We start from the raw sequence: 13574 nt of genomic DNA on the forward strand, positions 1-13574 counted from the left end.
CACACAGACATGCACCAGCACAGACACACGCTCTGTGCCTCCACGCACATTCTCACACTCAAGCGTTCACTGCCATCCTCATGTACCCTGGCACACTAAACATGAGCTCAGGTGTTGCAGCTTTCATGGGGCAGATGAAATGAGAGAATCATGAGAGAATCATGAATCTCACGAGACAGACACCCAGGCTTGGGCATCCCAACCAGACAGGTATCACCAACCCCAGGGAGATGCAAGGGCACCCAGTCAGGCTGCTTCATGGGTGGGCACAGGGAATCCAAGCCTGCTGCTCATGAGGGTGCTGTCTGGAAGACAGGGGTATGGGACTGGGTGCCGCACACCGGCCTCCCTAAGCCTGCACTTACCCAGCCCCGAGACACGCTTGGTACCTTGGTTGGAGCATGATGGATGCACATGGGGGGTGGGGGAGGGCCTGGTGTTATTAACAGCCCTGGGTATTGCTCCAACAGGGCTGTAAAAATTAAAGGCGTGTGGATATAAAATAATGGATAAATCTGAGCTGGCCGCAGAGTGCTGCGGCGTCCCGCAGGTGTTGGCATCTCAAAAAGCCAGGGTGTGGGATGAGCACCTGTGTGTCAATATGGGGCATCAGGCAGTGTCTGCACCCGCTTCCAAGTGCTGACTTTCCCCAAAGAAGTCCACTGAGTGCCCTGAGAGGATGTGCAAGCAGTGCCAACCTGTGGAACTGGTACTGTGAGGCAAGCAGATGCTGCTTCAGCTGGGATGGAAGAAAAGAGTTTACCCCTTTGTAGACTGGGCTGGGTGACAGGGCACCTGCTTCTGGATGCCCAAGCGCTGCCCAGCCCACACACACAAAACAGCAGGATCCGTGCCATGGGGCCAACACACCCAGAGATCACCACGTGGGTGCGACCATCCCGTGGCCCAGAGCTCTGATCGCAAACAGGCCCTGGGCAGCACCCAGCTCACCAGCCCCACTCCGCCCTGCCCATCCCGCGGGCTACCCCGCCGGCATCCTCATTTTCCCCAAGATTAGCCGCGGCGCGGGAGCCTCCGCGCATCGCCAGCAGGTGACAAATAAGATTTTTCCACTCTCCCGAGCACCCGGCATGGGTCTGTCATTGAAAATGCAAAGCAGCGCAGTGCCAACCTCCGCCACCCGCCCTCACCTCTGTCAGCCCCTCAGTGCAGCCAGACGAATCCCCATCACCGCTGGACCCCTGCTCCACCCGCTGTGCTCCCTCGGCAGTGCTGGGGTGCAGGGCATGGTGCCTTCACCCCCAGTAAAACAGGGCAGCTTCTCGGGGGGTTTCTTAGAGGGGTGCTAGTTTGGGAGTGTCAGCCTGGGTGGGCAACACTGCCTCATGGTGTACTTTGGGTGCACCCACATACCTGGTGGAGGCTGGCACCAGTGAGGGGCTGTCTCTTACAGGAAACATCTGGCTCAAGACCTGCCTGTTTAGGGTGGGCAACACCCCACAAGTCCCACCCCAAGAAGCCCCATTCCCAGCACTCAAGGCAGGAGTACGAGAGTGCTCCACCCCACAGCTGGGTACATGCACCCATTACCCACAACCCTCACCCATGGACTCACCTTTCCCGAGCAACTCAGTCCCTCCGCACCCTCCCCCCCGCCCCAAAACCCCTCAGTTTCCCCCAGCTCCAAACCTGGCATCCCATTACTGCCGTGCCCCCAGCCCAGAGCAAGGCACTCCCCCAGCCCCACTCCCCCCCGCCGCCGCCGCGTCTCCCCTCCGCTATTGTCAGAGGGTTGCCTCTGCCTCTGTCTGCGAAATTAATTCGGAGGTGGAGAGGGAGAATTATGTAAAGTGTGGTTATTCTGGAGCGGCGGGGGAAGTGCGGCTGATGGCAAAGTGCCTTTTTGTGTGTTTAATATGCATTTTTTTCCAGCGGTGCATTTTCAGGCGGGTAATTTGCTGTCTTTTCAGACCCCGATCAGTATCATTTCTCCAGCAATGACAGCTTTTATTTGCACTGAAATGAATGCTGCAAAATTTCCAAGAAATAGCCGAGGCCCTGTTGGCTGCCCACCCCTGCAGGGCCGGGGCATGGGCACCCACCCCCGCAGCCCCCTGCCCACGGCCCCACTTGGCAGTGGAGTCCTGGGGTTCTGGGCAGATGCGTGTGCCAGTTTGCACACCCCGATTTATAAGGGTGTGTGCTCTCCTGGCTCCCCCTTCGTGTCACACCTAGGGGTGGGTATATACACCCACACCAGTATGTGTGCACATACAGACACCCCTCGTGCTCATGCACAGCCCTCAGCACAGCACCCCCTCCCATGTGCACATGCACACACACTCCTAGTTTACGCATATCCCTGCCTGAACACGTACACACACCCCTCCTTGTGTGCTGGTGGGCCTCCTCCCCACTTTGTATCCCCCCACACCTTGGCATAGCAGCCCTGATCCAGAGCACTCAGCTGGCAGGAGGTTTTGGGGGTCCCTCATTCACCCTGCTGTACCCCAGCACAGCCCAGCACTCGGGAAAATCAAGGCACAGAGAGGGCAGGCACAGATGGGTGCTCTCACAGCCCATTCCCTCTGGGCACAGACACCAACGGGTGGGAGTCTGGAGGAGATGCAGGCTGTGAGTGTGGCTGTTTGTCTGCACCTCTGGCTGTTGAGAATGAGGAAGAATGCTGTTTGTGTAGGTGTGTGCCGCGTGGGCGTTGCGTGCCAGAGCTGGTTTGCCGGAGCCGCGGGTGCTGGCATGCGGTGCTGCCTTTGCAGTGCCCACGATGCTGCATGTGCACACCTGGCTGTGTGTGCCCATGTCAGCCCCCTGCCCATGCCACGGTGTGTGTGACAGTGTGTCTGCAGCAGTGCCATGGACACACATGCCCATGCATGGGCATCTCTGACTGGGACGGCAGCCCTGGGTGTGCCCAGGTATGTGCCCCAGGAGTGACACAACTGGTGTTGCAGGGTGCCCATGCACGTGCAATGCTGCACCCCCCTACAATGCTGGGGGGGGCTGCACGGTCCAGAGCCTGTGCTCCCATACACTCCCAGCCCCGGGTCCCAGCTGCAGAGGTGTTGGTGCCCGGCGTGGCCAAGGTTAACTCTGCTGGAGCCCATGGGCACAGTGAGGGGAAGCTTTAATTTAATGAAGTGTGAGGCTTTTTATGGGCTTTTAATTACGTGGTGATAATTAACATTATAGGCCTCCGGGTCCCGCTGGTGCCAGGCTGCCCTGTGCCAGCTTCCGACTGTTTGTAAATAAATCCTGTGGGATGTGTGGTGCCTACCCCAGGGCAACCCAGGTCCTGCAGCAGGGAGCAAAGCCAGCCCCAGCCCTCCTCCCCAGCCAGGACACAATCCACTGCAAAATGTGGGTCTCCACCATTTTTTGCCCCCAGCTGCACCCAACCATCTGGATTTTTCCAGCCCTCTGCCTGACCAGAGCTGCCAGCCAGCAGTGCCAAGTTTGGTGAGAGCAGGCACAGGCAGCAGTGCCACACTTGTCACCCCTGCTGGAGCCTAGCCTGGCTGGGAGCAGCCCCCCGTGCTGGGGCTAATAGGAAGCAATCCATCAGGCAGCACTGGGCACACTGCCCACCCGCCAGGCACCCGATGGATTTATTGTCCAACACCCAGGCAATTTCCTGCCCTCCTCTAATCAATAAAGGAAGGCAGGGGGCAAGGCCAGCTTCCCCCTGCAGGTCATGATGCATGTAGAGAAATAACAATGCCCCAAGAAACAGGTCAGGAGACCCAAGTGTGTGGGTAAGGACCCCACCACAAATTATTTTCCCATTTCCTGCCAGAACCAGATGATCAGCACCCATAGGGGTGGGGGGGATTACAGATTAGAGCATCTGGATGCTCCCCATGCAGCAGCACTGGGGGTACTAAGTGAGATCTAGGGTGCCATACACTGCAGCCATTAGGGCCAGCACCCGGCTGCTTCCCCCACCCACCCAGCCTCACACAGGGAGCCCAGGCCTCCAGGCTCCCCTCCCCCACCCTTTCCCATTTAATTTTTCCTAATGAAAGGCAGGAGGATGGCGGGGAGCTGGGGCACCAAGGTCGAGGCTGCCTTTAATCAATCCCCGCTGCTGGCTGGGTGCCCGGAGGAGCTGGCGGAGGAGAGGATGGGGGCTGCGGCAGGGGAGGAAGTACAGAGGGGGTACTAAGGGGCTGCCAGCAGACAACTGGGACACCCAGTGCTTGGCTCCCCCAGGACCCTGCTATGCCCTACCCCAAGAAAAGGCACCGTGAATGCACTGTGCTGCCCATCCAGCCCCAGAGCTGTGCTGGGATCCTGCCAGGGCAGCTTTAATCCTCTACAGGAGAGATCCCCGAAAATCAAACCCCCTCCCTGCACCCACCTCTCACTGCAGGGTACCTTCTTTGCCCACCAGGATGGAGACACTGGGACCATCCCCAGGCTCAGGCTGCTGAAGGCACTGGGCAAAGGAGTGTGCAGGGAGTTGGGGGGAACCTGGGGGTCACCTAGAGCTGGGTGCTGGTGACAGCACTCACCCCGTGCACCAGCACGGTGGGGCCCAGCCCACGGGTGAGCAGCTCCAGCTGGTGCAGGTAGAGAGGGTAAAGGCTGGTGTCGGCCGGCGGCCGCGGCAAGTACAGGAAGCGCACGGCTGGCGCGGGGCTCTGCTCCAGGACCAGTTTGTTGGCGGCACACACATACTCGTCCGACACTTGGGTGGTGTTGGTTGGGAAGTTCACAACCCCTTCCTCCTCTTCCTCCTCCTCCGCTGGCCCTCCTGGGGGTCCCTGGCAGGTTTGCCAGTGCAGGCGGGTGATGGCATCCCAGGGCACCAGCTGGATCTGGGCCTGGATGCGCAGGTCCTTGAGGAGCTGGCGCAGCTTCTCCTCCTGGGCATGGGGCATGGTGCCTGCCTCCACGCAGAGGAAGAGGCGCAGGCGGGCCCGGCGCCAGGCCCGCGCCATGTTGAGGACACAGGCCATTTGCAGCAGGAACAGGCTGCAGGTGTCAGCGTAGCGGGCGCTGTCGGGCCGCAGCAGGTTGACAGGCCAGACATGGATGGTGGGCGGGGGGCTGGCGGCCCGCCGCAGCTCCCAGGCCTTGTCCAGGCTCTCCAGCTGCCGGGCCAGCAGGACATTGCGAAGCATCTTCAGGGCGTCAGCCACAATGCCCACATACTCCCGGGCTGACAGCAGTTTGGGAGAGGTGGGTGCCCGCAGTGGGGGGAAGCCCAGGGGAACCTCCTCACGAGCGCTGGTGAAGGCAGGGTGCCGGGCTAGACCATCCTGTGGTGCCTCGTCGTCGTAGAAACCCAGCACCAGGGTGTTGGGGCGCATCCCGCCTGCCAGAGAGACAGCACCAGCCCAGCTGAGCAGAGGCAGAGGGCTCCACTAGCCCTCCTGGCACTGCACATGTCAACAAGCCACGGCTTGACTTTGGCATTGCTCACCCTGCCGATCCCTCAGGATCACACCCAGATATCTCCAAGGCTTGACTCGATTTTCACACTGCCCACCCAATACCTCTCTCAGCTTCAAGACTGCCCCCACTGGGTGCTTCCAAACCCCTTGGCATATCTCATCCAGGTGTCTTCAAGTCCCTCAACACTGCCAACGGTGATACTTCCAAACCCCAACCTGCCTGCAGCACCACTCACTCCAGATGCCTCCAAGAGCAAAATTGGCTCTGGCATTGACCATCCAGGTGCCTCCAAACCCCTTGGCACTTCTCAGCCCACAGGCACAGCAAGATGGGCACTCAGCCATATCCAGACCAGGGACCACTTACCAAGGCCAGAGGTGAAGAGGAGCTGCCGGACACCGTGTCGCACTGAGGGTGCAAGGGTGAGGCTGACAAAGGCCTTGACATTCAGTTTGTCCACCAAGCTCAGCCACGAGTCCTGCTGGGGCTGTAGCGGGTCTGAGGGCAGCATGTCTGGGTAGGGGGCAAAACCAGCATCAGTGGGACAGATATCCCATACTGGGGCTAACCCTGGTGTTCACCCCTGCTGCAAAACTCTATGCCCACCCCAGCACCCATGAAATGGAGAAGGGGATGAAGGTGCTTACAGAGAGAAATATAAAATTATACATAAATGTATAAAAAAAAACCCAGGCAGCCCCATCCCCACTCCCCAATTTCAGGCCATTAGTCACCACAGCAACAGCAGGGAAGGGGGAACAGAGCCTGTGCATCAGCCATGACGCGTGCCAAGGAGAGCACACATGTGCAAACCAACACACACAAGGGTGCAAACACCCCCAAGGTACCTGGACACACAGCAGCAGGCATGAGGTGAGGTCAGACACAAGCACACACGTGTGCAAGGCTGTGCCAAGTGTGTGCCCATGTGTGTGCTGGGTGTGTGCAGGCGCTAACCTGGCTGGCACATGCCTGATGTACCAGCACCGACACATGCAGGAGCCCCATGGGCACGTGTAGGGATGGACACTTGTGCACATGTGTGTGTAAGTGTATGTGCACAGGAGGCACAGGACAGACACAATTCCACTAAGCCAAATGTGCCACACATGTGCCCGAAATGCTGACAATTCCCCAGCCATCAACTGGGCATCAGCGTCAGCCCAAGAAGCCTGGGCAGTCCCCTGGCACCACAGCAAAGTGCAGAAGCCATGAGCACAGGAGACAGTGCAGATCCTCACCCAGGTCCTGCAGCTCCACATGGCCCAGGACATAGAGGCCGCTCTTCTTGAGGTCGTTGACAAAGTCGATGAGGCGGGCGCTGCCTCGCGGGTTCTGCACCATCAGCAGCATCTGCGGGCGCCAGAACTTGACATGGTCCTTCCGGACATCCAGCATCAGCAAGTACTTCCGCACCTGGAGGGCAGGGGGAGGGAAACAGGTGAGGAAACCCTTTTTGTTTCACCAACCCACCCCCTGGGGATGCCAGTCCTGAGGACATCTGCCCAGGACACAGATGAGCTGCCACAGGGACACCAGCTTTCCAGTGTAAGGGGACAACAGGAGGACAGGGGCTTACCTGATGAAAGATGAGGGCCTGGCTGATGTAGCCCCAGGTGCTGCTGGGTGAGAGGTAGTGAAGGGCAAGGAGGAGGAGGAGGAGGAAGCCAAGGCTCGCTGAGGCTGACACGGGGCTGATGAGGAACATCATGACGCAGCAGCCTGCGATGCCCAGCAGGCACGTGTGCCAGGTGAAGTACCGGAAAGTGGGCCTGCAGCAGGGAGGAGGAGACACCTGCTATCATGTGGTGCCCATGCTACCTGTAGGGAGGGCACAGCAAAGGGAGCTGTGCCAAAGGGTCACACCACCCACCCCAATGTTCCACTGTTCCAGCCCAGGGCATGTCGGGCACCCCATGTGCCTGAAGGAGAGGTTATGGAGGGGAGATGGTATCTCCCAGGGCACCGGGCAGCCTGTTGCTGCCAGCCCTGGGCAATGAGAGCAATGATGGCCATGGGGCTGGCTCTGTCCTGGCACACCCCAGTAGTATTGGGCAGTGCATGGCAGCACCAGCAGCCATGCTGCCTGCTCATTCTGGTGCAGGGAGGCAGAGGCAGGGAGGCGAGAAGCTGTTATTTTCTCTAATTGCTGTTTTTCCTGAAAGGTAATTAAAATCCTTTTCCGCTGTGCTTGATAGAGACCTCAGTGAGGGGAGGGGGGAGGCACCAGATGTAGGGTGGGAGAGGGGCCTGTTGCTACCTACCCCAGCAGGCTCACCTCAGGCACTGATCCTGCCCCGCTCCGTGCCAAGTCAAGGAAGCAGCTGGGCTTGTGGGGCGGGTGGGGGCCAAGCCACAGCCTGGCACAGGCATCAGTTCTCCCTTGGGAATGGGGCCTCTGGGGGACTCCCAGGCAGTACCACCCAGCCCTACTTGTGGAACACCTCTGCCCACCTGGGGGACTCTCCCTGCTGTGGAGTCAGCATCCTGCACTGAGGGCAGTAGGCATCGCCCAGGAGGGAGATCAGACTCCCCCCAGCCATTCCCTGCACCCCAGATTTGGGCAGCCGTACCAGCCCAGCCTTACACCAGAATACCCCACACCCTGCACCCCAGGCTGGGGCTGCCTGCCACACATACTCCTTCTTCCTGGAAAATCTTTCCTCCTCCTCCCACCCAGAATCCCCCTTCTTCCCTCCCCCTTCTCTGTTAGTTTAATTAGCGCTAATGGAAAGTGGGTTCCATCACTGCTTGGCAAACTGCCCGGGGGATGCCGGCCGGGCACAGGCTATAAATTACCTCTGGAAAGCCTAAGGGGAGGGGGTGGGTGGTCCCCAGTGGTGCTGGATTTATCTGTACCCACTCAGCAAAGCAGTGCCAGTGCACGAGAACCAAACCAATGCCATTCCAGGACATGTCCCCTTCTCCCTCCCCAGGGATAGGGGTGTTTCTGTCCCTCTAATGCCCAGGAGAAGGGTGTTCAGCATCTCTGCCTACCCCCTCATAATAAATCTCAGGCCCAGGGATGGCAGGGGAATCACAGATAGAGGAAATGGAGGGATGGGTGCCTGCCAAGTATCTCAGCACAGCCCCTCTCCCCTGTGCCAGTGGGTACCTGAAGTTGGGGGCCGAGGCCCATTCTAGTGCCAGACAGGCCAGGTTGACAGTGGCATAAACCAGGAGGAAGAAGGTTGTCACGACACTTGCGATGGTGTTGAGCTTCCCAGAAAAGAGCACAATCTGCAGAGAGCACAGAGTGAATGCATACCCTGGGACAGCACATGAGGCCTGTGCCCAAGCCATCCCTGTCCACTTGGGGTGTATCCCAGGGATACACCCTGGGTAAGGTAAGGATGGGTAAGGGTACAAACAGGAATCCCTTTCCCTTTTTGTGATTTATCCTTGATTTATGGGATACCTCCCACCCCAGGGAGGAAAGGGCACTACTGCAGCAGGACACCCAGGGCAGAGGGGCTGTGGGAGGAATTGCAAGGGGCAGGGGGATGTGCCAGGCTCCACAACATCCAGCCCAGGTGACAACCAATCTTCACCCAGCGAGGCCAGGAAGGAAGCATCGTTGACAAACTCACCTGCACCACCAACCAGGAGAGGATCACTGCCATCACTGGGTTCCCACTGGCAGATGTCTTCTTGGCCAGCGCCAGTGCCCGGCCTGCAAGGCAGAGCAGAGAGGCTGGGCTGGGACACCCCAGCAGGCAGCCACAGCTTCAACCACCAGCCAGGAGTTCCATCCCCAGCCTGAGTGCTGGGGCGGCGGCAAATTCCAGGGCATGCAGGTGACCCAAATGGCCCACACCAAACCACAAACCATCACCTCCACACCAAGAAGGGAGTTCCCTGGTGTCAGCACTGGTCCCCAGCAGGAACAACCTTCTGAGTGGGCTCAAATGAGTGCCAGTGCAGTGTGGGCACTCACCAAAGAGATCATCCCTGGCCAGAGCGTACAGGATGCGGGATGCCCCAATGAGGTTGCTCATGGCTGCAGAGAGAGTGGCAGCATAGATGCCCACAGTGACCAGCGGTGGGAAGATACTGATGTCACGTAAGAAGCCATAGTCTTTCTGCAGGAGGATCCTGGAGAGGGACACAGACACACACCGGGATCCGTCTCAGCCCAGGCCAGCATGCCTTGGCAGCAGACACACCCTGGCATGCAGACAGGTGGCTGTACCTGTTGCAGGTGGCACACATGAGGAAAGCCAGCAGGTTGTAAACGAGGTAGGTGAAGAGCACAGCAGAGATGGTGCCCCGCGGGATGGAGTAGCTCGGGCGCTTCAGGTCCCCTGTGGGCAGGAGCAGGCAGCATTAATGCCCACAGGCACAGCACACCCCTGATCTCTCCCAGCCTCAGCTCCTGTTCCCAGTGCCACCCTGCCAGGCACCTCTTCTGTCCGTACCTGACATGTTGGAGCCTGCCATGATGCCAGTGCAGCCGTTGAACATCACTGCAAACACGGAGCTGAAGCTCATCATCTGCCCGGTGGTGTAATCCACCCTATACTCACCTACAGGACACACAGGCAGGGGCTGTGACAGGCTGTCCAAGGTGGCACAGCCCCACCACAGGCCCTCTCCTCGATTCTCCACACAAAAACTACAGGAGAAACCACCCCACAGCACCTGCTTTGTGCCCACAAGCTGCCCCCACCCTCCAGCAAGCCCCATGGGATGGGGCAGTGCCAGTGGGCATGGCAGGCAGGGTGAGGGAAGCCCCTCCTCACCATGCAGGTTGTCTCGCAATGTGTTGAGGGAGAAGCCGGTGAAGAAGCCATTATCGGTCTCAGTGCTATTGCCGTTGGGCAGGCGGATGGGCACCTTCAGGGGCCGTGTGGCGAAGAAGCTGACAAGGATGGTGCCCAGGACAACTGCGACGATGAGGAAGATGAGGAAAGTGGCCTTGGCATAGATAGAGGCACCCACGAGGCACACAAGGAGGCAGAGCGCCAGCAGCACAGTGCCGTAGAGCAGCTCATACCAGTAGCTCTGGGGCAGGACATGGACGCCTGTGCCCGCTTCTTGCCCTGGGCAGACAAGTCAGGATCAGCAAGGCTCGGAGGCATCACTGGGAGCTGAGAGCTACCACCATTGTGTCAGGCATGACGGGCACCAATTCACTGGCCAGAGGCCTGGGTGAGCGAGCCATGGCTGGCTATGCTGGGCATGGTGCTTGGCATGCCTGGCACATCACCAGGGCTGCTCAGGTAAGGGACATCTGCTGTACCCACACAGGTACTCACCAGGCGGGATCCCAAAGCTGTCCACCACTGCCTCCACCAGCCCCAGCACATAGAGGGCACTGCCACACACATTGGCCAGAAAAAACATGATCCCGATGCTGCCCCCAAACTCTGGGCCCAAGGCACGGCTGATCATATCTTGCTCGAGTCAAGGAAAGATGTCAACAGCACAAACCACCATCAGATGCTCTCACCCCTCTCTCCCAGGCCAACAGAGTCCCAGCCCCAGCACGGCATCCCAAGGCCACTGGGAAGTCACTCAGCTTTGTCCCACATGTCCTATCCCAGCAGCACCACAGCAAAGGATACAGTAGGCTCCTCCAGCATCCAGTGCCCCGTTGGTAGCAATGGCACATACAGAGAGCACCGTCATACCAATGATGAAATATGCCACTGCGAACATGGCCAGGGCCTGGTACAACCCAGCATGACCCACCACAAACCCTGCCAAGGATGGGAGAGGAGGCCAGTATGCCCATTAGCTGAGCATGGACAGCTCAACCTGCAGGACAGAGCCCCTGGGCACTGCCACCACACAGACGTGCCACCACACAGACATCACCCCACTGAGGCATGCAGCCACCCCCATCCTTGTGCCCACAGCTTCCCCCAGGATCTGCCAGCCCCCTCTGTTCCAGGATGAGGATGCTCCCACCTCCCACCTACAGCAGCACCTGCCAGTGTCCCCCTCCCTCAGGGTCTCTCCATCTTCCACCCGTGTGTGGCCCAGGTGTGCCCCAAACCCAAACAAAAAGGAAAGGGCTCTGCTGCTGGGACCTCTGTGCCCTGCTGCCACCCTTGTTCCCCAGAGTGGAGAGTCAGTGTTGTTTCCCCACTTGCCTACAAAACAACAGGAAGCAGAAGCAGTCCGGGAGTCCCTGCCAGCCACGGCACTGCTCCCGGGGGTTGGGTGGGTGTTCCCTTAGAGAGGGGGCCCAGAGACCCTCGGCGCTGCCTGGGGTGACGGCAGCGATCCCGGCTGGTGACACTGCGGGCAGGAAGGGGATGCCCGCGGCTGTGGGCGATGCCCTATCTCAGCCACAAGCCAAGCCGCGGATGTGCCCGCGGGAAAGGCAAGGCCGGGTGACCGGGGCACGGGCATCGCAAGCAACCCTTGAGGCGACAGGCTGGCTTTGGGGTCACCTGCTGTGGTCCCTAGAGAGCCGGAGGGCATCCGAGTGCCAAATGTAAGGGTGGGTGGGGGTGTTGGTGGAAATAAAGGGATGCCCCAATAGCACTATGGGCATAAATAGAAGGGGCTGCTAAGCCAGGAGATCTGGGGAGCATGTGAGGTGTGGGGGAAGCGGGGAGCTGACAGGGAGAGCCTTGGCCCCACAGAGTGGTAAAGTTCCTCTTCCTGGCAGCTTTCCTTCCCCTCCACCCGACACCTTCCCGACAGTCCCGTGGTCCCCCGGGTAACACAGCCCCGGGCGGGCAGGGAGACGCCGGTTCTCGCTGCGGGCTTGGGGCCTCTATGAAGACCCCGAGCAGGGGAGTGGGGAAGTGGTGAATAATGCCAGTAGAGCGCCGTGCCCCCAGCCTGGGGGGGTCTCCAGACAGGGAAATGGTCTCAAAGCCCACCCCCTGCCATGGCCCAGCGAGGCCACCCGGGCACGCAGCCAACTCCCGCCCTGGGCTTTTCGTGGGCGGAAAGCAAAAGAGGAAAAGCTTTTCCCGTTCCCGGACCACGGCAAACATTGCCCGCCCCCGCCTGCCCCGGGCCATGCTGGGCACCTACCCCCTTCAGGGCTCCCCAGAAGGCTGCCAGCTGCCCCAGTCCATGTCCATCCTGCTCCCTACATCTCCCAGGGGTCTCAGTAACAGACTCATAACCCAAACTGGGGGCAGACTGGAAAACAATGTGTGCCCTTTGCACACAGAGGGGCAGCTGAGTATCTGCTGGGGGATACCACGGTTCTGCCCCTTGGGACGCTGGGTGGGATGCGGGAGACAACTGGGGTGCTGGAGCCTGGCACTGGAGGATGCCTGGGAAGCAGCGGGGTCCCAGCATTAGGGGACAGGTGGACATGAGGGCACTGGAATGTCGTTTAGGGAAGACACTGGGAAGACACGGGAGTCCTGCTCCAGGAACACCAGGGTTTGAATTTGTGTCCCTTACAGAGGTCCCTACGGTCCTAACTGGGTTCCTGTCCTGCAGGTTCCTGTCCCTGGGTCCTGAGACCCAAGTCCCCAAGCCTAGCGGGGTCAGGTGGGGACACACAGCACTGGGACCCCAGGTCGGGGCGGAACTGAGCGGGCAGGGGAAGGGCACGAGGGCCCCAGACTGTGGGGACTGGGGTACGAACTGGAGGGGAGCACTGGGACTGCAGCAGAGATGGAGGCTCAGGAGAGGGCACTGGGAGGGTACTGGCGACCCAGACTGGGTGGCTCGGGGCTCCAGACGCGGGGACTCCGGGATTAGACGGAGGCCGGGCTGGGGGTACCAGGCAGAGCTGGTGACTCTCGGGGGGCCTCGGGCCGCGGCCGGGAGCGGGGGTCGCCCGGGGGCGGCGGCACTCACCGAGGCGCAGGAAGAGGACGACGCTGAACATGGAGAGCAGCGTGGGCACCACAACGCCCAGGAATGTGGGCAGCTTGCGGGGGGCGGCGGCGGCCCGGCCGCGCTCCCGGCCCCGCTCCTCCTCGGCAGAGCCGCCGCACAGGCGGTACGTTAGCAGCGCGCTCCGCTCCGAGCTCGCCATGGCCCGGCCCGCCTCGGTCCCCGCCGACCCCGAAAAGAGCCCGGTCCCGGTCCCGGCCCCGGCGGCCCCGCCCGCCGACCCGGTCCCGACCCGCCGGGCCCCTCCCCACACATGGCCCCGCCCCACACGGTCTCGCCCACACGTAGCCCCGCCCAGACTTGACCCCGCCCACTGCCCCTCCGCTCAGGCCACGCCCCCGAGTGGGCCCCTCCGCCAAGCTCCATCCCATTGATAG

General features: G+C 60.4%; 1 protein-coding gene across 1 annotated transcript; it reads right to left on the reverse strand.

Annotated features, from left to right (window-relative positions):
• Positions 1 to 1947: 1947 nt before the first annotated feature.
• SLC12A9 (solute carrier family 12 member 9) lies at positions 1948 to 13415 on the reverse strand. The gene is made up of 13 exons (XM_023933272.2): positions 13159 to 13415; positions 10947 to 11081; positions 10638 to 10775; positions 10122 to 10421; positions 9798 to 9905; positions 9572 to 9683; positions 9317 to 9474; positions 8970 to 9052; positions 8495 to 8619; positions 6959 to 7151; positions 6621 to 6795; positions 5746 to 5892; positions 1948 to 5299 (listed from the first exon to the last, which is right to left on the reverse strand). The coding sequence occupies exons 1-13, from the start codon at positions 13337 to 13339 to the stop codon at positions 4464 to 4466; spliced, it is 2691 nt and encodes an 896-aa protein (XP_023789040.2). The 5' UTR covers positions 13340 to 13415; the 3' UTR covers positions 1948 to 4463.
• Between the last annotated feature and the right edge of the window lie 159 nt (positions 13416 to 13574).

This window comes from Cyanistes caeruleus, chromosome 10, assembly GCF_971803275.1.
Source record: "Cyanistes caeruleus chromosome 10, bCyaCae1.hap1.1, whole genome shotgun sequence".
Classification (NCBI taxonomy): Eukaryota; Metazoa; Chordata; class Aves; order Passeriformes; family Paridae; genus Cyanistes; species Cyanistes caeruleus.